The sequence below is a fragment of the Fundulus heteroclitus genome, unplaced genomic scaffold, assembly GCF_011125445.2.
Source record: "Fundulus heteroclitus isolate FHET01 unplaced genomic scaffold, MU-UCD_Fhet_4.1 scaffold_61, whole genome shotgun sequence".
Classification (NCBI taxonomy): domain Eukaryota; kingdom Metazoa; phylum Chordata; class Actinopteri; order Cyprinodontiformes; family Fundulidae; genus Fundulus; species Fundulus heteroclitus.
Genome location: NW_023397044.1, coordinates 907,240 through 934,027, shown reverse-complemented (window position 1 = coordinate 934,027; position 26,788 = coordinate 907,240). Strand labels below are relative to the sequence as shown.

At 40.1% G+C, this 26,788-nt stretch overlaps 1 protein-coding gene across 1 annotated transcript; it reads left to right on the top strand.

Moving 5' to 3' along the window:
- On the top strand, window positions 1-26,744 carry cnot10 (CCR4-NOT transcription complex, subunit 10). The gene is made up of 14 exons (XM_036133316.1): window positions 1-116; window positions 206-289; window positions 566-683; window positions 3,122-3,271; window positions 7,530-7,732; window positions 8,163-8,284; window positions 10,425-10,604; window positions 14,781-14,861; window positions 15,448-15,561; window positions 18,107-18,237; window positions 18,321-18,353; window positions 18,466-18,593; window positions 26,129-26,204; window positions 26,408-26,744. The coding sequence occupies exons 1-14, from the start codon at window positions 84-86 to the stop codon at window positions 26,566-26,568; spliced, it is 1,614 nt and encodes a 537-aa protein (XP_035989209.1). The 5' UTR covers window positions 1-83; the 3' UTR covers window positions 26,569-26,744.
- The last annotated feature ends 44 nt before the right edge of the window (window positions 26,745-26,788 follow it).

The following is a 26,788-nucleotide window of genomic DNA, read 5'->3' as shown; positions in this document are numbered from 1 at the left end:
GTATTGTTAATTATTCATTCCTTGTTTTTTAGAGCAATAACTCAAACAAAGAAGGATCAAACCAGAAGGCAGAGTTTGCAGCAATGTTGGAAGCAGCCAAATCCAAAATCCACCAGGTACGAGCCCTGATCATTGTTTAGATATTAGCCATTGTTTAGGTTCTTTCTGTATTCACCAATTTACCTGCTCTCTGCTTATTTTGCAGTACAAAGTGAGAGCCTACATTCAGATCAAGTCATCCAAGGCCTGTAAAAGGGAGATCAAATCAGTGATGAACACAGCAGGGAATGTGCGTTTCTCATATAATTTCAACATATAATATCTAGCATATGGTAGAAAAAAAAAGGATGAATTGTTTGATTATGGTGCTTAGTCACGCACAGACTGCTGAGCAAAATGGAGCTGTGGTATACTAAACAAATAACTGTCTTAATGTTCTACAGCAAAAACCATATGTTTTATCATTACTAATTGTAAATTCAGCCTCCCTCAGACGGCTGATCATCAAGCATGTGGCTCCAGTGTATGTGTCCCAGTTCTCTGACACTTGTATCTTCTCTTTCAGTCTGCACCCTCACTCTTCCTCAAGAGTAATTTTGAGTACCTGAGAGGGAACTATCGCAAAGCAGTGAAGTTGTTAAACAGCGCCAACATCGCAGAGCATCCTGGACCCATTAAAACAGGTGAGAGCTTGTGATTGTCAAAAGCCAGAACTCAACTTTAATGTGCCATTACACATGTTTGGGTTATGTAATGTTTATTAAATAACTCTTGGTCTGTTGGGTATTGTCCGGTGAATATTAGCCCGAACAGCTGATATTAGGACAGTAGTTGAAAGGATGATTCGAGCATTGGCATTCTTATAACAGCAAAATCTCCACACATATGGAATAAATGAGTGACAACTTTTCTTTAAGTACAAGAATTTATTAACAAACAAATGAGCATCAAGGACAACCATTATAGAATGTTGTTTGTCTGAATTAGAGCTATATTTCATTCAACAAATCCTCTCTAGTAGGCTAGTGAAACATAAGTAAACTAATAAGCAAAATTAAGATTAAAGAAACTAAGGAACTATGTACATACAAAAGATCAAAAGCAGTAGTTGAAAACCATCATCATACAAATGATTCAGTGAGTCTTAGGTTCACTGCAGATCCAAGTTACAGAACCAAAGTTCATCTTAAAGAATATGGAATGAGGTTAAATTAGCTTAACAAATTTAGAACAACCTTTTGTTCAACCAATTCACAGTGCAACTCCAGGTTAGATAAAACATATTTGAGGAAATAACATTTTAAAGAATGATTTTCTTAATAAAAATCAATAACCTTTAGGACCCTTGATTTTTATTAATGTATTTATTTCTCCTGGAAATAAATAAGACTTGAATCGGTAACTTTGGAAGCTAGGGGGCGCTGTAGCGGACGATCAATCGGAAATTATGCTTGTCGAGCACCTCCTGGCCATGTCTACATTAGATTGACAAGTTAATCTTAAATTACACAAAACACCATTAAATTGACATTGTTTCCAAATAATGCTGTACTAATACTTGTAGCACTATTGGATGATGGCGGTGCAAAATGAGAACAAGCATTATGCATTAGAACAAGCTGTAGTTACGTTTACTAGGATTTGTAGCAGGTTATGGAGGTCACGGAGGCTAATAGCGACTAATGCTAGCGGACTTTCAGCACTCACTTAAAAAGACTTTTAAGCTATATTTTGTTGCAGTGGGTGGACCGGATAACACAAAGATTAATGTTACATTGGTGTATAAAACTTTTATGGAAATACAGAATGCCATAAACACACCCAAAACACATCAGCAGAGCATTGTATATCCTGCACTTGCTGCTTTTGCACTTCTGGTTAGACCTAAACTGCATTTCATTGCCTTGTACCTGTGTAATGACAATAAAGTTGAATCTAATCTAATCATTGTTTCAAAGGTCGCTAACTGGTAGGTTAGCCAAAACACAGTAGAACACCATTTTAATTGGCTTAATCATATACGAACTTTCCCTGCCAAACTCTGTCAGTTCAGTTGACTTTGGGGCAGCCAGTTGGAGGCAGATAGAGCTGGTTGGTCTAACCTCTTGTGAAGCCCAGCTTGGTTCACAGAGGCTAGAAAGGTCTAGAAATGCTCAAATTTATTGTTGTGGATTGAAAAATGTGTAGGTTTAACTGAAAAGTAATACAAAGTAAGCCTTAAGTTTTCAACTGATTTCATAAGAATTTACTGTTTTTTAGTTTTTCGTTTAAATAAGTTTAAATTTTAAGTTTAGTTGTACCCTTTCTAAGGAAAAAAATGCTGATTTTAGTATCTTACACAACCAACAAAACATACCTCGCTGCTTTCAATGGGGGAATGCAACGCATAGATTTGTCTTTTACACATCAAACATTTGAATTCTGCTTACAGTTGTTTTCCAGCCATTCATTTGTACAACTGATTGCTGCCGGATTTTATCGGGCCCTTATTGGCTATGGCATCCAGTGAGGTACAAAATAAACAAAAACAACTCAGTGAAAACTACAAATACTATAAAATCAAAACAGACAAACATCTATAAACAATCTACACAATTTGGAAATTCATTCGAAATATTTTGCACTGTTCTTTGGAAAAATGTATAGTCTGTTTTATAGCGCAAACTGATATACTGCATGTTCAGAAATCTGCTCTCCCCCATCATAAATTTGTATCAAAGTGAAATTGAATTGCTTTGTCATCCTTGAGCACAGATTTTACACCCAAAAAATTATGTTTGAACAGATAAGATTCAGAATTCAATACAGGTTACACATTCTGTAAATTTGGCTGCAATTTGTGTCTCCCTTTCTATAAATTCACAAGATATTTGACTCTTTGAATAAAAGTTGGTGCTTTCCTGGCATGACGCGAAATCGTTATTCTAATCAAATGTACACTGATTATACACATGTCAAACAATTCACATCAAAACTCCCATGGAAGGTGTTTGGGTTTGGAAGGTTTAGGACCAATATACAGTGCTTTAATCTGATTGCACCCCTTATCTGATGAGCTTTTTTTAAATTTTTCTTTTTATGTGCTTGTCATCACATTGCTCACCTGATCTATTTCATTCAGGTGAATGTATCCAATGTATGTTCTGGAACAACCTGGGCTGCATTCACTTTGCAATGGGTAAACACAACCTAGGGATATTCTACTTCAAGAAGGCGCTGCAGGAGAATGATCATATGTGTGCACAACTGGGAGATGGCAGCAACAATCAGTGTAAGTTACAAAGTGAAGGCTGTTTCCTCTCACTTGATGTGTTCCATGATGAGTATTTAATTTATCTTATGCTTGTGCCTGCAATAAGTTGGATTTAAAATGCCTATGTAAATTCTGTTATCTGGGTAATTGCAACAGCAGACAGGCTTAAACCGGTTTCCTCCCATTTAACCCTGTTTGCTAATGGATTTAAAATGTTTGAATGAAGGACTGCATATATTATAGATTAAGCACGGTAACACATGACTGAATTCTTTAAAGCTATAGTTGGTATCAGAATCAGAATCAGAAATGCTTTAATAATCCCAAAGGGAAATTATAGTTCCAGTACCTGTTCAAAAAACACCTTTTGTTATAGTGGGTGAAATTGTCCTTCCATCTTGAGAGTAGTCAATACATTATCTATTCAGAAAAAGGAATGAGAAAAATTGGCCTTTGTGAGAGCTGCAGGACTGACCAATCCCTGCCATTTATTCCGAATGGCAGGGATGGTCAGAGTTTTGGCCTGCTGTCACTCCCCTCTGTCCCTTGAGTTCCGGGGGAATCACCGTATCTATTGGTTGTCCCATATGTCCTTGTGACACCCTCACTTAACTCCAGTGTGCGCCCGCGTTCCTTCTTAGTTTCTGCATGCTGGCTGCACACTCGCACTTCTAGTGTTTATGTATCCAGTTAGGTTTGTTGTTAACCGTTCACTGTAGCAGCGCTGCTCTCGACATATATTTGTAAATGGCTGAGAGTTGCAAGAAGCAAACAGTCTTGCAAGTTTATGATAAGAAGAGGAAGGCCTCAGAAGACAGAATAGGTAGATTCTTTCATGTGATCCCCCTGAGGAGTGGAAGAGCAGGTAAGATGGTCTTGCGCAGTTATTCATAAAAGGGACTTGGGCATTTCTTACTTACATTTCAGGAAAAATTGCCTAGTCTACCTTATAAATTTACCAAAAAAATATTTTTCTCTTTTACAATCACATTTAGAAAATTTAACCTAAATTATACAAATTTGAATGTAGTTTTGTTGTCTGGTCGTTATTAAAAAATAACATTAAAGGTAGAGTGGATGATTTTTTTTTGGAAATGTAGGCAAGAAATGCCCAACACTGCAAAAAGGGAACAAAAACGAATTACAATTTTCTTGAGTGTATTTGTCGTTGATTTTAGCAGGTAAATAAGATTATCTGCCAATGGAATGAGTATTTTATCCCTAAAATAAGATTATTAGATATAATAATATCCACTTGAAATAAGATGATGGAGATGAGTTGTTCTCATTTTAAGTGCAAAGATCTTATTCCATTGGCAGATTATTTAAATTTGCCTGCTCAAATCAAGGACAAATACCCTCTTTTCAAGAAAGTTTTACTTTCATTTAGTTCTCTTTTTAAATAACTGTGCATGCCCAAGACCTCTTAGCTCTTCCACTCCTCGGGGGGGATCGTGTGAAAGAATCACTCTGAAATACACTCTGGTCTTATTTCTCTCTTCTGAGGCCTCCCTCTTCTTAGCATAAACTTCTAAGACCGTTTGCTTCTTGTGACTATTGGCCATTTTCAAAGAATACATTGAGCGCAATGGAGCTTCCGTTTGGAAGCTAACTGGATACATAAACATAAGAACTGTGCATGCGCAGCCAGCAAGAGGAAACTAGCAAGGAACGAGCACTCACACTGGCATTACTTGAACGTGTCATAGTGATTGACATGTGGCACAACCAAAAGATAAGGTGATACCCCTGGAAATTGAAGCCGAAAGAAGATCATCCACTTTAACCCAGCTAGTGTTTGCTCAAAGATTTTTATTACTGTGAATGCAGTAGGCATTCACAGTTCTTGAGATCCTGTTTCTCTTTATTACTGTGAATGCAGTAGGCATTCACAGTTATTGAGATCCTCTTTCGCGTTTTTACTGTTTAAAGTTTGATTCGCTTCTCCTCCTACAGTTTTTGTCCGATTTCAACCATTCAACTTTTAAACTATTCAGCTTCTTCTGGAGTCGATGGCTATATCTTTTTGTACTTTTAACTTTTCAACTTTTTAAAATATTCAGCTTTTTCTGCAAATTTCCTGCTTTTTTTTCTCCCATAGGAAATGAATGTAATTCACTAAAATTCTGCTCATTTCAGCTGCTTTTTGACAGCTTACTGCTTCAGCCTACTTTCAGCTAGAAACGCCATTCAACTTTTAAAATGTAGTGATATCTTTCAGCTATTATGGTCTATTTCAGCTTTTTCATATCTTTTACCATTTTCATATAGTACCTCCTTAAAATAATTTTGGCTTTTCAAGAAATTCAGCAAATAACATGCGTTGCTATGGTCGTCAAGGAGGCAGTTATAGAGTGCGCACTCTAGAAATTCAACAAATTCTTCTTCTCTGAACAACTTCTTCTCACTCGCTCACTTTTTAACCTATCCACATGAATTATACATCAAAACTTAGGAATTTTTGTCTGGATTCAGGAAATGTAACCATCATTGGTGTAGCATTTATAGATTTTTCGCAAATCACCTCAGAGCGACACAAACCCGAAACCTCCCCCATTCATTTCCTATGGAGCGGTTTTGAAAAATGACGTCTGAAAATCCAAAACATCACACGTTTTCACATCGTCGCTACTCCTAAACCGTTTGATGTACAGGCATGACACTTTCACATATGAATGTCCCAACCCTTCTGGCACTCACAAAAAAGGAATTTTGTGGATAACTGTTACGGTTTTTCCGCAGGAACAATTTGTTCGGGAGTAGCGAATTTGCAAAATCCTGAAGACGCTTTGGACCTCCATCACCCCAAATGATCCACTTTTTTACATCGTCGCTGTGCCTACACCGATTTTTGTACAAACATAAAAATGAGCAACATAGTCCTCAAAAGCCTGCTGATACTCACAGTGAAATAATTGTTTTGATATCTCTTATACTTTTTCAGCTAGAGCGATTTGTTCGGGACTGTTTTTAGAGGATTTTGGAAATTCCTTAAAAAACCCCTTTAGATCATAATTGTTTACGCCTTTATTAAAATATTTCCAGCAAAAACCGATACCAAGTCTTCTTCCCCTATCCGTTAAGAAAGAAACGCAGAAAACATTACGTCTCTACCATTTACGGATCAGGAGATATGGAGCGTTGTGCGAGGCAAAGTTCTCCATTATAACCCAATGGGACATATTTTGAGCAAAGTGTCTGCACTTCGGTAGACTGGCAGCTGCAGGTGTGTCAGTGAGTTTCCATGACGACGGAACTCTGAGGGCCAGAGGGAGAGGCTCAATTGAGATAGAATGGCAACTTTCGACGCTCACCGCAGTTGCTGTGAATAACGTAGGAATCTGAAATTCGCACAGTCACTTCCTCTTGACATTTTAAAATTTTCAAGTGACTTTCAGCTGTGTGTCATTTTTCTGTCCCATTTTGGATTTCACATGCTTTCCTATTGGGCCTTTGCTTCCAACAGGACCTGGCATGATGCCCAGACACGACCCAATTGGCCAATACAGCACCACCCACCTGTGGGAAATGGTGCTACACACCAATTTGGTCAAATGTTGAGTTCTGGGCCCAAATGTGGTGAGGCTGAGTTGCTAAAGGAGGCCAATCTGACCCATGAATTTTGGTCACGTTTGGTGACATTAAGTATTGGCACCCCTATTTGAGGCACTTCCCAGTACAGGATTTGGACCAAACTCACAGAGTACAATCACCCGGTGATCCTGAGCACAACCATGTTAGCGGCTAATGGTTAGCATGTTGCTAATTGGAAGTAGCTCTAGGAAGCTCGGACAAATTTCTGCTTTACAGAGTCTGTACCTCCTTTATACAGAATGCTCCACAATAAGTTTGGGCCTCGTCACGTAAAGCATCTCCAAGTTAGGAGGTGTCAAACATACAATGCTTTTCAATAGGGGCGAAATCCCTTATACTCCCTAGAAATGCAGGCCCACATATGGCTACAGTATATTAAAGTTTGAAATTCTACTTTTGCTTTGTTAAACGATTCAGTGTTTAGAATGAGTTAGGAAATGTTTGGTGCCTTTCCCTCAATTTTTTCTTTCTTCTAATCATTCAGCTATTGTTCTTTCATGTTCAAATTCTTCAGCTCTTTCAAATTCTTCAACTTTTTCAACTTCTTCAATGCTTTTCAGCTATTTTTTCTCTTCTTCAAAGATCTTCTGCATCTTTTGCTTAATCATTCAGCTATCTGCATTCACAGTGCATTTTCGCAGGAAATGCAAATTTTTCTAGTTTTCTTTGTTTCTTTCTCCAGGTAAAAAGCTCACAGGTATCCCTATGTGTGCTTTGCTGTCCAACAAGCGCTATGAGCTGTTGTATAACTGTGGTGTTCAGCTGCTGCATGCTGCCAGGCCCCTGGCAGCATTTGAGTGTCTTATGGAGGCTGTACAGGTTTACCACTCCAACCCTCGACTGTGGCTGCGCCTTGCAGAATGCTGCATCTCTGCAAACAAAGGGGTAGGTTACATTGTTTAGCTAAATATTTGAGAATTCTGCCTTCATTAGTTTTCCTTTTCCTTCCCTGCTAGCTTCTTTTAAAGTCTGTGAAATTAGTTTTAAGGAATACCCTCATCAAACATCTTAATAAGTACATAAACCTAGAATGATTGATGCACTGGAAGTTGTTGTTTTTTCTTTTTGCAACACTACTTGATTTGACAACAGGGTTGTTTTCGTTTTTGAATTAGAAAACTGGAGTGACTGGTTTAATAGAGTAGCTGCATCAACTTAGCATTTGCTGTAAAATTTATATTGAGCCCTCTAACACTGTAATTTACCAACCAAACTTTGGAGTTTAAGTAGACAGACTATACATTTATACTTGAAATATATTACAAGTGAATAGCATTTTGATTAAATAAATTGTGGTGTTTGTTAATATTTCCAGGGGTCAGAACAGGAACGCAAAAGTTTACCTTGTAAAAAAGGAATAGTCCAATCTGTAATTGGGCAAGGTTACCATCGCAAGATTGTCCTGGCGTCACAGTCTTCACAGAACACTAACTACAGGTCAGTAAGACTTCCAAAAGCTGCATCTCAAACTCTGAACCTCAAATGTAGAATTCCAGTTTGAGCTATCACAGGATACGTAATATCCTGTTCACCAGAGGGCACCTGTCACTGGGGAACACTGAGGGATGAATGCAATTAAAATTTCATTTTTGAAAAGTACTGGAGTTAAACTTCCATATGGCTTCCAGGTGATTCTGGTCCACTATCCGGCGTCTCAGGAGAGGGAAGCAGTGCAGTACCAACACTGTTTATAGTGGGGGTGGTGTGCTGCTGACCTCGACTCGGGACGTTGTGCGTCAGTGGGTGGAATACTTTGAAGACCTCCTTAATCCCACCAACACGTCTTCCATTGCGGAAGCAGAGCCTGAGGACTCAGGATCAGGTTCTCCCATCACTGGTGCTGAGGTCACTGAGATGGTTAAAAAGCTCCTTGGTGGCAAGGCCCCGGGGGTGGATGAGATTTGCCCTGAGTACCTTGTGGGGCTGTTTTTGTTAACGCGGCTCTGCAGCATTGCGTGGACATCGGGGGCAGTTCCCCTGGATTGGCAGCCTGGGGTGGTGGTCCCCCTATTTAAAAAGGGGGACTGGCGGGTGTGTTCCAACTACAGGGGAATCACACTCTTAAGCCTCCCTGTTAAAGTCTATTCCGGGATTCTGGAAAGGAGGGTCCGTTGGATAGTCGAATCTCTGATTCAGGAATAGCAGTGTGGTTTTCATCCTGGCCGTGGAACACTGGATCAGCTCTACAGCCTCAGCAGGATCCTGGAGGGGGCATGGGAGTTTGCCCAACCATTCTTCATTTGCTTTGTGGATCTGGAGAAGGCATTCGACCGTGTCCCTCGGGGGGTCCTGTGTCGGGCACTCCAGGAGTATGTAGTACCGGGCCCTTTAATAAAGGCTGTCAGGTCTCTGTATGACCGGTGTCAGAGTCTGGTCCGCATTGCCGGCAGTAACTCGGACTCGTTTCCGGTGAGAATTGGGACTTTGCCAAGGTTGCCCTTTGTCACCGATTCTGTTCATAACTTTTATGGACAGAATTTCTAGGCGCAGCCAAGGTGTTGAGGGGATCCGTTTTGGTGGCCTTAGGATTCCGTCTCTGCTATTCGCGGATGACGTGGTCCTATTGGCTTCATCAGGGCGTGATCTACAGCTCTCACTGGAGCGGTTCGCAGCCAAGTGTGAAACGGCCGGGATGAGCATCAGTGCCTCCAAATCCGAGACCATGGTCTTGAACCGGAAAAGGGTAGAGTGCCTTCTCCGGGTTGGGGAGGATGTACTGCCCCTAGTGGAGGAGTTTAAGTATCTTCGGGTTTTGCTCACAAATGAGGGGAAGATGGAGCGGGAGATCGACAGGCGGATTGGTGAGGCGTCTGCTGTGAAGCGGGTGCTGTACCGATCCGTTGTGGTGAAGAGAAAGCTGAGCCAAAAGGCGAAGCTCTTGATTTACCGGTCGATATACGTTCCTACCCTCATCTATGGTCATCAGCTTTGGGTCGTGACTAAAAGAACGAGATCCCGGATACAAGCAGCCGAAATGAGTTTTCTCTGTAGTGTGTCTTGGCTCTCCCTTAGAGATAGGGTGAGGAGCTCAGTCATCCGGGGAGGACTCAGAGTAGAGCCACTGATCCACCACGTCGAGAGGAGCCAGTTGAGGTGGCTCGGGCATCTGGTTAGGATGCCTCTTGGACACCTCCCTGGTGAGGTGTTCCGGGCACGTCCCACCAGGAGGAGACCCAGAGCAAGACCCAGGACACGCTGGAGGGACTATGTTTCTCAGCTGGCCTGGGAACACCTTGGGATTCCCCCAGAGGAGCTGGCCCAAGTGGCTCGGGAGAGGGACGTCTGGGCCTCCCTAGTGAAGCTGCTACCCCCGCGATCTGACCCCGGATAAGCGGAAGACGATGGATAGATGGATTTTTTAAAAGTTCCTTCCATGTACCCTAAAATGTCTTTATTCTCAAGTCTGTACATAAAGCATTAAACTAAAGTTTGGATGTATTTTTGTCTGTATGAACTCATTGCTAAATCTTTACACATTTCACTCTTTAATTTGTATGAAAGCTAACACCTGAGACACAGATTTCAGCTGATAATAGAAATCATGTTCGCTTTACGTTCTGCTGCTGTCTTTGCTTAGCGAAGGCCAGTCAGCAGCCATCCCTGTAGCAAGTATGGAGTTTGCTGCCATCTGCCTGAGGAACGCTCTCCTGCTCCTGCCTGAACACCAGCAGCAGGATACCAAGGCAGAGAACAGCTCCAAGAACTCTAGTCAGTCAGGAAGTACGGAGAGCGGCAGTGAGAACAGTGATCCCTGCAGGTCAGAATAACCTCTCTTTTCCATTATATCTTTATGTGCACATGTAATAACCTACTGAGCCTTTACATATTTATTGTTTCACAGAACAATATGCATTCATTTGTGATACTATTTTACTCACTATTTTTATGCTTGTATTAGCCTGTGCCTACCTGAAATCATACTAACATAAATTTTGCACATGTTTGAAGAGTAACATATTTCAGTTATATTCCGTACAAAATCACTCCCGTTCACTACACCATGCATTGGCTCCCGTTGCGTTTTAGAATAGATTTTAGGATTTTATTGTTTGTTTTTAAAGCTTTAAATGATCTCGCCCCAGAGAGTTTATCTGAAATTTTAACTTTGCAGAAGCAGAACTGGTCATTGCGGTCTTCAAATCAGTTGGTTTTAAAAGTCCCAAGGTCAAGGTATAAACGGTGGGGTGATCAGGCTTTTGCAGTTGCTGCCCCGAGACTCTGGAACAAGTTACCCCCGGATATTGGCACTGTTACAGATATCGCTCTTTTTAAGTCCAAACTCAAGACATATCTGTTCAGGCTGGCTTTTAATACGTAGCAGTGAAGTGACAATTTCATTCTTTTGTTTCTTTGTAATCTTTTTGATTTTATTGTTTTCTATGTTCCAAATATTACAGCCTAATATTTGGAACGGCTAAACCTCCCTGCTCCACAGACAACTGTAAGTTGCAACTGCAATTTACAGTTGTATCTTTAGTCATAGTTTCTTTTCATTCCAAATAAATTAACTAAACCAGTCATTTACTCTTCTGATTGGTTTTTTGGTTTTAACAAAATAGGAACCATTTGAAAAGACTTTGGGCTTGTTTTATTCTAAAGGCGCTTGTAAATTTCATGAGTCACGGGTTGCATTTTTTTTTCGGCACGTTTCCGAAAGTGAAATCGCTTATTTGGGCTCTAAAATAAGTGATGAAACAGCGGTTATTAAGAGACCTGCCTGCACTAGACACTTTGTATCCAGCAGAAATATCCCTCCTCCATAGGAGCCGATGGTAGTAAAGGCATGTCTATCTTTGTTTAAGAGCCAAAAAAATAAATATCGGCATGAAAATAGGTATTTATTTACAAATTTAATTACACATTGTGTAAACATCAGGGCATCATGATTAGTCATTTAGCCATTATAGTCCAGAGTTTAACATTTGGCACTAGGATGTTTTCATTCCAATTCTCAGAAGTGCTTGAAAAATAACAAAATAAAAATGTTTTTGTACAAGCATGTATTTTATTAGTGTCATCTATTGCAAAATTGCATATTAAAATGCCCAAAAAGGCTGTTACACTTTCAGAAATAAAAGGATAAAACGTGCGATTAATTTGCAATTAAACTCTAGTTAACTATAATATAACGACATTATGTGATTAATCGATTCAAATTAAAATTTTTAATCTTTTGATAGCCCTAATATAAATACATGTCTTGTGTCCTTCACATTTGTTAATTAAATTTTTTGTTGTCTGTTTTTAAAGAGTATTAATACGTTTTCTGCTCGAAGCGATTGAAGTAAACTAATACCCACTCCCGAGTCCAGACAGTACAGTAGATAGCGCAAGTTTAAAAACAATAGTCTAAACTACTGGATCTAGCTATTTACCTGAAAGAGCAGCTGCTTGCTAACCAAGTAATGAATGAGAATGTGTGGTAGCATGAACATCAACATATGACAAGTATTTTGTCATATTTTGGCCCGAAAAAGAAACAGAAAAGGTCAAGAGTAGATGACGGGACGAACAGCCATGGTAATGTTACAGGACGAACTTTGGTGGATGATGAAGATTTGCAGGCAGCGTCACAAGACAAGAAGCAGCAGCAGCCGATTTCTCCACCCTCCCGCCCAGGACAGGTTACATGCTGTCTCCAGTCAGACAGCATGCAGGCCACATAACCTTGTTGTTATTGTTGTTAATTTATAAAACACTTTTTAACAAACACCTTTTTTTAACAAACACTTTTTAACAAACACCAAACACCTTTTAACAAAGGTCCATGTCGGCTTTGTACATTGCTTCTAATGATGGGGTGATGAAAATTTCAAGGTATGTGAAGCCTGTGGAGGACCATTTAAAAGGACATGGGTTGGGTCGAGTGGTGTTGCCTAGTGGCATAATCTCAGACTTATACCCTGAAAATATACTAGATTGGTTTATAACTTCTAGAACAGATGGCTTAGATTGTGTTAGATTAGTTAAAAAAAGCAAAATATCATAAGCATATAGGGCAATTTTGTGATTTTTCTTACCAACAGATATTCTAGTAATATCTGGACACTTCCTTGTAGCTTCTGCAAGGGGCTCGATCTCAAGAGCAAACAACAATGGGGACAAAGGGCACCCCTGCCTGGTTCCCCTGCCCAAAGGGAAATAGGTTGAGACCTGTTCATTGATCTGAGCAGCAGCTACTGGTCTATGGTATTACAACCCAACCCATTTGCTTACAGCATACCCAAGTCCAAAGATATCTAAGATGGAAAATAAAAATTGCCACTCAACTCTGTTCAAGGCCTTCTCAGCATCTAGACTTATCACCACACCAGCTACCTTTCTCTGAGTTGACAACTGGATTACATTTATCAGCCTTCTCATATTATTGCAGGAGTTTCTGCTGGTCGTAAACCCTGTCTGAACCGTATTAATAATAGAGGGTAAGAGTTTCTCAAGGCGCCTCAGTTAATAGACAAAATTGTCTGAGAGTCAGCCCTCCTGGTCACTAGTCTCACCAGATATTTTATTTGGTTTACTACCATATTCGTACAATTTATATTTAGCAAATCTAATGCTTTGCTTGGCTTTATGAGTAAGCAGAGCATTTAGAGAAGCCCTTGCAGCTAGCATTGCTTTCATATTATTATCAGAAGGAGAATTTGCCTGTCTTACCATCTAATGTAGAACAGATTACTGGATCAATGTGTGCTTCTGTGCTTTTTTGTCTCTCTTGTTGTGTCTCTGCTCTGTCTTCTGTAACCCCAGTCGGTTGAGGCAGATGACCGTTCATACCGAGCCCGGTTCTGCCGGAGGTTTTCCTTCCCGTTAATGGGGAGTTTTTCTTCCCACTGTCGCTTCATGCTTGCTCAGTATGAGGGATTGCAGCAAAGCCATGTACAATGCAGATGACTCTTCCTGTGGCTTTACGCTTCCCCAGGAGTGAATGCTGCTTGTCGGGACTTTGATGCAATCAACTGGTTTCCTTATATAGGACATTTTTGACCAATCTGTATAATCTGACCCAATCTGTATAATATGATTGAACTTGATTTTGTAAAGTGCCTTGAGATGACATGTTTCATGATTTGGCGCTATATAAATAAATTGAATTGAATTGAATTCTCCAGATCAGCAAGTATGCCTTCTAACCTTCTTTGAGATTCCAAGGATTTACGTTTTTTACTTCTAATATAGGAGATCATAAGGCCTCTAGCATAAACCTTGCAGGTTTCCCATAATATTGATGGGGATATATTTGTGGTTTTATCTAATTTGCAAAAATATATTAAATTCTGATTTGAAATATGAAACAAACTGGGGATCACTAAGTATTTGTGGATTAAACTACCAAGAATTAATTGTGTGCTGTTTCTCAGAGAAAATCAACTGCAAGAAAACGGTGCTATAATCAGAGATAGATATGGTTCCTATTTCACAAGAAACAACGGAGGAAAGCAGTAATTTAGGGATAAAAAATAATCTATTCTCGAGGCACTCTTATGTGTGAGGGAAAAGAAAGTTAACTCTTTGTAATTAAGAGGTATCGTCCTCCATGCATCAATGAACCCAGACTCATCAAAAGAGTTTATTAATGACCTGGCTCTCTTGGACGGGACCTGAGGATCTGCAGACGCTTTGTCCACCAGTGGGTATAGATGACAGTTTAAATCCCCACCCACAATACAGGATTTTTGTCAAACGAAACAAACTTTTGATTGCAGATGTAAAGTTTTGCTGATTAAAATCTTTTTAATTGTGTGCTTGCTTCACATGTGCAAACATATGCAAAATGGTGATCTTTTGGCCTTAAAATGTTTATTCATTTTCACACTTAGGAATTACTAAAAACACTGCATTGTTATATATGTATAGGGTTTTGTGGTGTTGTTGAATTTGGCTTGATCGGATGAGACGGATATGTGTTGTGATTAATCACTGTTGTCTTTTGCAGTGGGAAAAGTCAGGAAGTTGATAAGTTTTTTTCTGCTTCTCCATCATCTCCACTCAGAAAACAGGAGGTAGAAAACCTCAGGTAATGATACTAAGTCATTAATTATGTTAAAGTACCTCTTTCGTTAGGCTTTAACATGGGAGGGGGGGGACTGCAGGGGAGGTCAAAGGGAAAAGCCTTGCCTTTTTTGTCCGGAAAATCCAGGCCCAACAGCCCCCCCCCCCCCCCCCCCTGCTGTTTGGTTCTGTACGTGTGGACAGTAGTATGATGAATACTAATATTAGACTCTTAAAAAAAATGAGGTTTTGCCATATGAGGTTCATAACTAGTTAAAAGTTGATGGCAGATATGAGTCGGGCTAAAAGCCATTTATATCGTTTTTCATATCATATAGTTAAAGTGTGGCAATGTTAAAACATTATAATTGTTAGAAACAATTATGTAAATGTATCCATATATATGTTCTTACTTTTAAAAAGGGTTTTTGGGTAATCTTCTAAAGACAGCTTTAATACATTAAAAACAGAAAACGATAAAAGTAAAAATTCTTTATTCATTTCGATGGGAAGGGGGCTGAAAATGTTTTTCTTCAAGGGGGTGGGGGGCGGGGCGCAACAGAAAACATTTGAGAACCACTGCTCTAAAATGTGACCATATTTTTGTTTAGGTGTTCCATACTGGCTTGTAGTGCCTATGTGGCCCTGGCACTGGGAGATAACCTGATGGCTCTGCATCATGCTGAGAAGCTGCTTAATCAAACCAAGGTGTCTGGGTCCCTCAAGTAAGTAATTGTCTAGTAGGGTTAATGTATGCCAAGCAGTTCAGAAATGTTTCATCTGGAATAAATCTGTCATGTTGACTTGTTGTTCCATTAGGACAACAAGTCTAAATGGGGCAGTTCTCAAATGATGTAAAATTTTCCCAGGATAGCCGGTTTCCTGGCTGGTCAGACAGGAAGAGTTTAATATTTTAGCCTAAAATATTTAGTTTAAAATACTTTCTTGAGTTACTAAGTGAGGTGTGAAAATGTTTTGGTCTATTTTCTTTCAAGCTTCTGGGAGGTGATGCAAAAGTTTCTTGTGATCATAATCATCATCATTGTCATCATTATTTAAAGAGCAATTTAACCCGAGGTAGAACAAAATAATAAATAAGTAACAAAATGACTTGGGTAAAGACTCAACAGTTTAAAACAACAACAATAATAATAATAACTTGATATCAAACATAATAGAACCAGCCAGCACAGCAGAGTACCAAGAAAATTTGAGAAAGATAAAATCTCAGTAAGGTTGAAGGCCAATGAGTAAAAATAGGTTTTAAGACAGGTTTTAAAACTGGACAGTGGAGGAGCCTGTCAAATGTACAAAGGTAAGTCATTCTATAACTTAGGGGGGCCCAATAGAGAAGGCCCTGTTCCCTCTAAGCTTCTGTTGGTCAGCAGACGTGAATGAGCAGTAGGGGTGTAAAGGTGAAGGAGAAGCTAATTTAAGTAAGGTGGGCAAAGCTGTTTAAAACCTTAAAAACAAACAGAAGTTCTTTAAACTGAACTCTAAGATAAACAGGCAACCAGTGAACGGATGATGTCCAACTCACAAAGCTATTCTTTTGAATAAGAATATTTGAAATACCGTAATTAAAAACAGTCAAATTTCTTGTTTTAAATAGTCCTTCTTTACAGACATCTCTATCTAAAGGCCATTTTTCTAGCTTGTGCTTAATTCAGAGTCAAAAAGTCAAAATTAAATCGCAATTATGGTTGTTATATATCGCAATTTAGATTTTTGGCATAATAGTACAGCCCTAATCAGTGGCTGACTAAATCCTTTTTGCTCCACTTGGCATGCAGGTTTCTCAAACCTGCATGCCAAGCTCTTCTCCTCTGAAGTTCCTGCAGCCTTTCCTAATTAAATGATTGAGCCTGTGGTCTGCTCCGCTTTCCTTTCACACAGCCCCTGGAGCTCCCCTGCCGTCTCCTCCTAGCTCTCTCCTTCTGTTTCAATGGGAGACTGAAGATAATGCTAAATTTTATGTAAATACTACATGCTACATTTGTCCATCTACATATTTTACTTCCAACAACGTTTATTCTATAAGTTTTCCAAATTTTTCTTTGGAGAGTGAATAAGAGTATTAGATATTTGATACATTTTATTTGTTCTGAGAGTTTTCAAATTTTTAAGGTGTCCTTTGGGGATGCTTATGTCTAATTTTTCTGTAAGTGTTTATAATTTGGGCCTGCCTCTTGTCTCCCCAAAATTTCATTATGGTTACATTGGGCAAATTAAGAAAAAATAATCAACAAATTATTACCATCAGAATTAAATTGTATTCTGATTGAGAGGGCTGGTTTATGATCCATAATCTGATCTGAGTCCATGTAAACACCGATTAATTCATAAACTTATAGCGCCTGCATGTGGAGGATGAGCCCGCTGTGCAGCACAGAACATTTTCTCGCTTTGAAATGGAACAATGTCAGACATAGCAATGACTTACCCTGGCTTGGTGTATACAACTTTATTTTATCATGATCAAACATTTTTTTTAGCATATAATGTGGCTTTATGCCTTTAACCATTAAGCATGCAATTATGAACAAAAATGTAGTTTCCTTCGTACAGACAAACATGCAGTAGTTACCGTCGATCACTTTTGTGTTCAACTTAGTATATCATATTTATATATACATATCTATACATATCTGTAAAACTCTATAGTAATACCCACCTGTATATTATATTCGGTACATATCCAGCTGTAAATTTAGTTCACAGTACTAGTTATCTATATATTATACTCAGGACAAATCTATCAGTAAAATTATGTTTATAATAGTATCCATCTCTATATTTATTCAGTAAAAACCCATGTCCAGTACTTATGGAACCATTGTTTATCCTGCACTTGCTGCTATTGCACTTCTAGTTTGACCTAAACTGCATTCCGTTGCCTTTTACCTGTACCTGTGTAATGAAATAAAGTTGAATCTAATCTAATCTAATATATTTGATAGGCTGTATTGTATTTCTCCTCTCCGGGTACTCCGGCTTCCTCCCACAGTTCAAAAACATGACTGTTAGGTTCATTCTAAATCGTCCTGTTTGTCTCTGTGTTGCCCTGCGAGGGACTGGCTACCTGTCCAGGGTGTACCCCGCCTCTCGCCCAGTGACAGCTGGCGATAGGCACCAGCACCCCTCACGATCCCAATAGTGATAAGCATGTTCGAAAATGGATGGATGGATTGATAAATGTAATTGAACTAAAGTGGTGTTTAGTATATTATATATTTGATAGGCTGTATTGTATTCCTCCTCTTTATTCAGGTTCCTGGGTCATCTGTATGCCGCTGAAGCCCTTATCTCCTTGGATAGAATATCTGATGCAATCACTCACCTCAACCCAGAGAACATCAGTGAGGTGTCAATGGGTGTGCTCACCAGCGAGCAGGACCAGGGTTTGTGGGGCTTTACATTTAAATAAACATTGGCAAAGGTTCAGTTTTTTTGCTCTTAATAGACAAGTAATTTTTTTCAACAGGACATGAAAAGGGAGATGAGCCAATTGAGCCCTGTAAGCTGTCATTCAATATATTTGCCCAATTCATAAAGTACTCCTTTTTACTAAAAACAAATAGAAATGAATAAATATACAAAATGAAAGTGACTTTGTTTGCTGTTTACAGCCGCGAAGAAGATGCCATTGTGTTACCCTAGCAGTGTGGCAACCGCTCGGGCCATGATGCTTTTCAACCTGGGTAGTGCTTACTGTCTAAGGAGCGAGTATGACAAGGCCCGCAAATGCCTACATCAGGTACTCATTATTCTGAATAACTTAAGCTTCCAGCAGCTTATTTACATAAAATGTTTCACGTGTGTTAATGCAGAATATTGTTGTTCCCTCTTTTATTATGTACCACAGAAACTAATAACTGAAACATAAAAAAAATTAAAATGCAGCAGCAGACTTCGCTTAAATTGTTACTATATTGGGATTTCTCCTTTATGCTCGATTTCTTTCTCTTTGTTTTTTTGCTGCTACAAGTAAAGCGTGTATGTATGTTTTTACTCACTAATCACTGTTCAAGTGTGTAAAAAAAAATCTTTATAAACAAGACACATCCTGCAAAATCTACTTTTTTAGCCCTTAAATACATTTTATTGCGTACTGGGAGTTTCTAAGAATACAGAAAACTTCAATGTAGTCTCTTTGGTTCTGTGTATATATCTTTATTTAATTTTTGGTTCATATTTTTCAAGCCAATCAGTTTTCTCTGTTCTGTTACTTCACAGTATTTGCTGCTAAACTGGCTAACAAATTTCGTGAATCTACGATTTTGTTTCCTGTTGCGATTTCATGGTCCAAGCTCAATGATCCCGAAGCTACAAGTTAATAAGTCAAAATGTTCCTTTGTTAGTTAGGTGTGTTAACCCACATAACACCTTACATGGCACACACTTCCGTTCTGGGATTTCTGCCTTTTTTGGACACATGGATCACATCCATCGGTATCACAGTTTCCTTGCTAATATTCAGAAGACAGAAATCGCTCAAAAGTCAGGAATCACATCTGTGTAACACAGGAAAATGGATTGCATGAGCTGAGTGGAAATGTTTACTCCAACAAATATTATGACCATGAAAAAGCAAAGGTGTCTTGTTGAGGAACTTTTTCACGTAGATAAGTGATACTTATATCATTGAAAAGAGAAGAGTTATGTTTCAGCTCTGGAAAGGGGTTGCACTCGTGCTGTGGAAGCAGAAACTCTGCTCGGCTTCCCTGGCGTAGCTGCTTCTTGTGAGGGTCTGTACAGACCCTCACAAGAAGCAGGCTGATCTGTTGTGCACTGCGCGACAGATCAGCTTTCCTCTCAGCTTGGACTGACCGCAGGAGAGGAGACCGCTCCGTGCCGTTTCAACTCAGCTTTCCTGCAACAGCTGAGAAAGGTTACAATCAGACCATCTCCAGGGCAGTTGGCTATTAAGTTCCAATGTTGGTTTCTCAGAAAACACTGCAAATGTTTGTGGGTGTCCAAACCCATTGGGCCTCAGGTGGCTGTCTCCACAGTGTGGGTGTCCCTCCAATGCTGCTGTTGAGGAACAGCGTGCGAAGAGAGCGATTGTCTGTGGACAACAAGTCTTTATACAGTGAACCCCTCCTGCAGCGAGAGGCAGTCCCTGTGTGCCTGTAGCAGTGTCACATTTCATGTTTCCAACTCAGTCTGATTTCATTCCTAATGGCTTGATTGCACAACATAGCTTTATATGTCACCTCTGGTCGGGGCATTCATTACACTATCCAACCACCTTTTACAAAAATGCACAAACTAGTTCAATACTCTGTGAACTAGAGTGAGGTGTAGTGTGAAGGGCTTCCTTTAGATTTAAAGAGACCACACCACTACAAGCTGCTGTCAGACCAGAGCATTGCAGAAAGAAAGCAGTATTAGTAGAAAGTTGAGGAACAGCTGTCCTCTCTCACAAAGAATCCAACGTGAGGAAGAAACCCGCTGAATCCGCATAGAAATCAATATGTGTATTCAGTGTCTGAAATTAACATTCGCCAGTCGCCAAATGCGAGTAAATCTCCCGCTTGGCGAGTGAATTTCTGAAGGCTAGCTGCCACATGGCGAGTAAATGTTTGTACCAAATAAATTAAAAATAACACAAAAATAACAAAACCCATCTGGGCTGCGGATGATCCGTTCACAGCTCTGTCCATCCAGAGCTCAGTCTAAACTCCGCCTTCTGCGGAGCAAGAGGCAAGGGGGGAGAGCGGCTCCCAGATAAAGCTTCATTCAGAACCAGTCATGGATGCACGCTGGATTAGAAAACAATTCTGCTAACCAGAGGCGGTCTAAAACGCCACTTGGTCTGTTTTATAAGTTTCGTTCTTATTTATTCTGCATTTTTTTAACTACGTGTGCGCTGTCTCTGTGCTTCACCGCTCTTACTGCCCCCCCGCCCTCTCGGAGCCAGGTGCTTTTATCAGCGGCCAGCCTTAAAAACGTCAATCACTGCGTTTAATGTCCTTCCACTCGTACCAAAAAAAATATATTAAAAAAATTCAAGTCAGTAGGAGAGTCAGTAGCTGTTTTTCATGCTCTTTTGTTTTTAACAACACAGAACCAGCGGTGCCTCGGTGGGCCGCTGACTTGCGTTTGAATTCAGGTGCGCAAAATTACGTTACATATAATTTAGGTGCGCACTTTTAAGGGTAATTTTAAGGAACTTGTAACATTAGGGGCTTTAGCTCAGACCCATTTTTCCTTCTCTCCCCTCTAAAGGAGCCCTTTACAGTCTTCATTTATGCATTTTCCCCACTGTTTATCCAGCAGCTGGATCATGCGTAAAGACGCAGCATGAACCCCTGCATGCTTTAAGTGTGGCAGCTGAGGGAAAAATGTTGGACCGTATAGGCGCCTCATTCACAAATTAGACCAACATGCATAGAATAATGACATTTGTAGTGTTTTTTTATTGCCTGGATGTGAATCTGATAATTCATATTGTGCCTTTTATAATAAACTTAATATTTTCCTATTAAAGCTAGGAAACAAAGATTTCTCTTCCAGGGTCCAGTCAGCCACACACCCAACTACGCCCCCCAAAAATTAACATAATCTCACTCTTATTTTTTGGTAAAAATTGAGAGGTCTGGTGAGGATTAATATTTTGGCCAGTAAAAAATATGCCTGGCCGGTTAATTTTTACATCTACCGGCCAAGTTGGCCGGTGAATCACAAAGTTAATTTCGGACATTGTATGTATGCATTGTATTACAGGCCTATGCTTTAAATTATTATAGGGCTTATTGCAAAAAATAGACTTAAAAACAGTTTCTTTTCTAAATGATGTCGCTGGGGGTTTGGGCCAGTGCATGCTCGGATGGCTCTGTGTCAACTTCCTTTTGGCTCCTCACAGCCACTACTGAGCATTTTTCTTATGGATAAACCTTACATACACAAGTGCACTCTTGCAAACACCTTCAGGTGCTTACAGGTTCACTTTTAGACAGGACACCCTATAGTTTGCTTTTGCTGTTAAGTTATACATCTCGTATTAAATAATACTACATATTCTTCAGTGATGTTATTAGTGTGTTGGTTGTTTTGTACTTGTAATATTTTATCAGTTGGTTTTGCTGTTCTTTTTATATCTTTCTGCAGGTGTAGAAGCAGACTCCAAGGATGTTATCTTGTTCTCTCCTTTTCCTCTCCTCTATCTTTGTCACCTTTTCATCTCATCTACTTTCCCTTTGTCCTTTGAACGTTAAATAGCCCCAGAATAAAATCTAATAAAGCTTTATCCATGTATAAATTGTTATGCAATTATACACTGTTTAAAGTTAATGTTTCATAAATAACTGTTATTAAGTAAGTATTGTCCGGTGATGATCAGCTCTTAAGCTGATATCAAGACAATGGTTGAAAGGGATGAATTTGAGCACTAGCGATCTTTTAACAGCAAAACCTGCACACACATAGAATAAAGGAGTGACAACTTCTTTTCAAGTCCAAGAATTTAATAACAGAAATAAAATGAACATCCAGAGAACATCACTATGTAATGCTGTTTATCTGAATTAACACAATATCTCGATTAACAAATGCTCTCTACTAGGCTAGTGAAACTTAACTAAACTACTAAGCAAAATGAAGATAAAAGAAGCTAAACTAAAGAACTATTTACATGCAAAAACAACAAAAGACAAAACAAAGTGGTTGATCATAATCAGAATACTTCAGTGACTCCTGGTTCACTACAGATCTGATTCCAAAAGCATGGAACGGTTTCCATCCATTCACAACGCAAAGCCCAAGTTAACCAGAACATTATTTTGAGTAAATAATATTCTGAAGACCGATTTGCTCAGTAAAATCATTTAACTTTATGACGGCCGATTTTAGTAATGCGATTCTACCTCAGGGCGCTAGGGTCGCTGTGGCAAATCAGTGGCTAAAAGGTTATAGTCTATAGTTATCAAAATTGCCTTGAAAACTGGCATTATGCGGGAATGAGGCTCATAACACCATCGAAGGATGGCGGAGAAGAACAGTTACGGTTTATGCTTTAAAACAAACTCCTTTTGAAATGTCCGAAACCAGATGTTAGTAAGGCTAATGGCAGTTTGGCTAGCAGGCGATCGGCACTAACAAATAAAGGCTTTAGCTTTATTTTTAGTCATAATGAGTGGGCTGGATAACGTAAACATTAATGTCCCATCAATGTATCAAAGCAGGGAGAACCGTTGGATTCTTCTTGGCAGGCTAGCGTTTAGTCCAGCAGCATGAGCTAACAGCGTGGTCGGGGTCGGAGGCCTGGTCTGAGCACGCTCTCTGACCCGGTTGCAGTCCGATTTGAGCCGAGGTTTTCCTTAGCAGACAGCTTTCAGCTCCATCGGGTTCGCTTTCCGATACTGGCTGAGAAGAAATGCAACAGAGCTGTTTCACATGCAGGATCTTTGCTCCTGCTACCGGTGATGTTAAACAGCAGACTTAGCTTTGCATTTCGTGTGTTGTTCATCCGGATTCAGTCAGGTCCTCTGCTGAAGCCGGCAGACGACACTAGCAGACCCTGGATCAAGCATGGCTGGTCCAGGTACCTTCCCTCAGCTGCCGGCTTGTGTGTCGGTCATGGCCGACCAGGCCCTCATGGTCCAGGCCTTCTTTGTCTGCTCTGAGAGAGCTGCTGAAGAGCTCCTTGTTTGTGGGAGGAAGGTGTTATAGCAGCAGGACCACTGGTGAGAGGAAGGGCCGTCCCAGCTGTGAGGGTCTCATGTTGCGGCCAGAGTGGAATTCCTTTGTGACCCCCTCCATACTACATGTTCAGAATTTAATCTGAGATCAATTATTCATCATGACGTAATTATAGCATAACAAAATCAAGTGAAGCACGATGGCGAAAGTGTTAAAGCTCCACTTGTGAAAGTAAATCTGTAGTCCTGTCCTGCCAGACAGGACTACAAACAAATCTCTGTACCATCATCTTTGAAAGAAACGTCTGTAAACCTCTGCACATTCCAAACTAACAGCCAATCTTATTCTGAATATCTCACTTTAACTAAAGCTCCCTGCTTCTTAGCAATTTTCCATTCTTCTGCTACATTCTTTCACAGCAAATTCATATTTGTATCTGTATGATCCAGAATGTATGGTTATGAGAACATGATTCCAGGGCTGTCCATACATCACACGTTTCACCTATCATGTGTGTCCTTAGTGATCATATCATGAAGTTTTGGTCTCATAGGCTACGTTCACACCGCAGGTCTTGATGCTCAATTCCGAATTTTTGCTGAAATCAGATTATTTTGAGGTGGTCGTTCAAATTACTATTAAATGCGGGCGTCATCATGCTGCTGTCTGAACGGCATGTGCGGATAACAGGAGACGTCACTGTGCATCGCAGTGTTTGCAGAAGTAAAGGTGAATGTAATTGTTTCTAGGAGTGTTGAATAAAGTTTTGTTGGAAAAAAAAAACTCAAGAAGAAATACAAATGTGGATACATTAACTGGCGACGTTTCTCGTTATTATTAGAATGTTGTTGAGCACTGGGAGCTGACAATATTAACTCCACATCATAGCAAGATGAAATAAGGTAAGTAGAAAGCAGCACAGCTATTAACAATGATCTTATATGGAGCGCTAACTGCTAATACTATGTGTGGATATGTAGTGAGAGACAGGAGAGTGACATGAAAGACGAATGAAATGCAACATGACCGTTCAGACAGCAGACGCTTGGAAAAAATCGGATACGTATCCGAATTAGTACCACATATAGAAGTGGCACAAATTGGATTTTTTGGGGGGTGAAAAGATTGCAATCGGGTCGTTCACACTGCCGTGAAAAAGACAGATATGGGTCGCATATGGGCAAAAAGATCGGACTTGGGTCTCGTTTCCCTGCAGTGTGAACATGGCCATAGTGTGGCGGTCTTTTGTGTTCACCATAAACTCTCCGGATGCCACACTTAACACACTTGAATGAAGTATTTTCCATTCCTCAAACTTGGCTTATAAATTAAAATTAGGATAATCAAGTTTAGCAATTTGTTGATTGGTACAGAAGCATGCATGTCCGCATCTTTGTGCATTGAAAAAGATTGTCCCTTACGTGTAAATCTCAGTAAACAGAATATGAATGTATTCACATTGAGTTTCTGCCTGTTCGCTACATTTAAAGTAAATGGAATAGTTAGACACTAACAAATTTCCCATATTCACATTTTTTGATTGATCCAAAGATTTGGGACCAACCAAAAAAATGGGAAAAGTCAAGTTGGAATGCTGGATCAAGAAACTGAGATACTTTGAGGATTTTTTGATGTGCAATTCTAGGTTTACTGTGAAGCAATATGCGCATTATCTTTAACCTGACTTCCGCCAGATGGATGTCGCTCCGCCTAGCTTCACTCACATACATCTGGGACACCGCCATAGGAATTGCCTTTATTGAAGGCTGGGCCTTATCAAAAATTCTTGCATATGATTGGATAAGCCACTTGTCTGTCATCTTTATCGACGTGCTATTTCAACCACTCACACCGAAGCAAACCCGTGACGCTGATGATAGCGACGCAGGAAAAAAAGTGTTTTATGTGTTTGCGGCTCTAGTGGCACGCGTTTTATTGACAGTGAGCTGACAGGAAGAGGGGGGAAGACAGGCGGCAAAGCGCCGCGGCTCAGTCGATCCCGGGCCGACCCGCCTTGAGGACTAAAGGCCTCCTAACATGGTTCCCGCTAACCGCTGCGGGGCGTGTCTGCAGTGGACGCGGACGCGCCCCGGAAAACAAAACTTACCAAATCCGGTCGGGAGAAGGGCGAAAACATGGTTTCCACCAACAATAGCCTTCAGAGGCGTTCTCTGATGTTCTTTTAATGAAACAATATTAGGTAGATTGGACAACACGGAAGAAATAGCAGCATCAATGTTAACGCTTGCTTCCTCGACGAGCCGCCATTGCTATCAAAACAGTCTCACGTCATGGTCGCATCTCCACTAAGTAACATCTATGAAGCCCTGCGTCCTGATTGGCCAGACAATAAAATTGGTTGGAGAAATCACTCTCTATGGGCGATGTCCCAGATGTATGTGAGTGAAGCTAGGCGGAGCGACATCCGTCTGGCGGAAGTCAGGTTACATTATCTTGGCACCCCAGAGGAAACATTACAAAATTTAAACATCAACATTTCACTTTGTCTTGTAGAAAGAATCAAACTATATAACACTATTAAATAGTAGTTGCACATATTTACAGTAAACTCACGTGTTTAGTTGCTACACAACAAATAGTTAGCTGTTGAAATCTTCCACTAACTGTGTTCTGGTGTGTTTCCATCAGGCTGCATCAATGATGAATCCCAAAGAGATTCCATCTGAAGCGATCCTTCTGGGGGTGTACCTCGAGCTACAAAATGGTTTGTGTGTGTGTATGTGTGTGTGTGTGTGTGTGTGTGTGTGTGTGAGAGAGAGAGGAGGCAGGCTACAAAGCAACGAGATAGAAAAAAAAATCCTTAGAAGTCTTATGCTGTCTGGACTTTGTGTCAATCCCGTTTTTATCTTGATTTACCTACTGTCTGTATTTACAGCAAATCCCTGAATTCTTGTAATTTCTTCTCAGGGAACACTCAGCTGGCCCTACAGATTATCAAGAGAAACCAGTTGTTGCCCTCAGCAGTTCACAGGTCCTCCCCAGACTTTCGCAAGAAACCTTCCCAACCATTCCAGTCTGTTCAGCCCATCCAGATGCCTTCATCCTTCACACAAGTTCAACGTAAATAAATCTCTGCATTCAAATCCCTGTAGTTACCAATCAGCCAACCTTAATGTCTGTGAAGTTTCAGGAACTGAATAACATGGCGCTATAGGGGTGTCCAGTAACTGACAACAACTGGATGTTTGAATTTGACTGAAGAATTTGTGCTGTATGAACAATGAAAATAAATGTATTTACTGCATGTGTTGTGGACTGTCAATATTAATTTACTTGTAGGCAATTAAG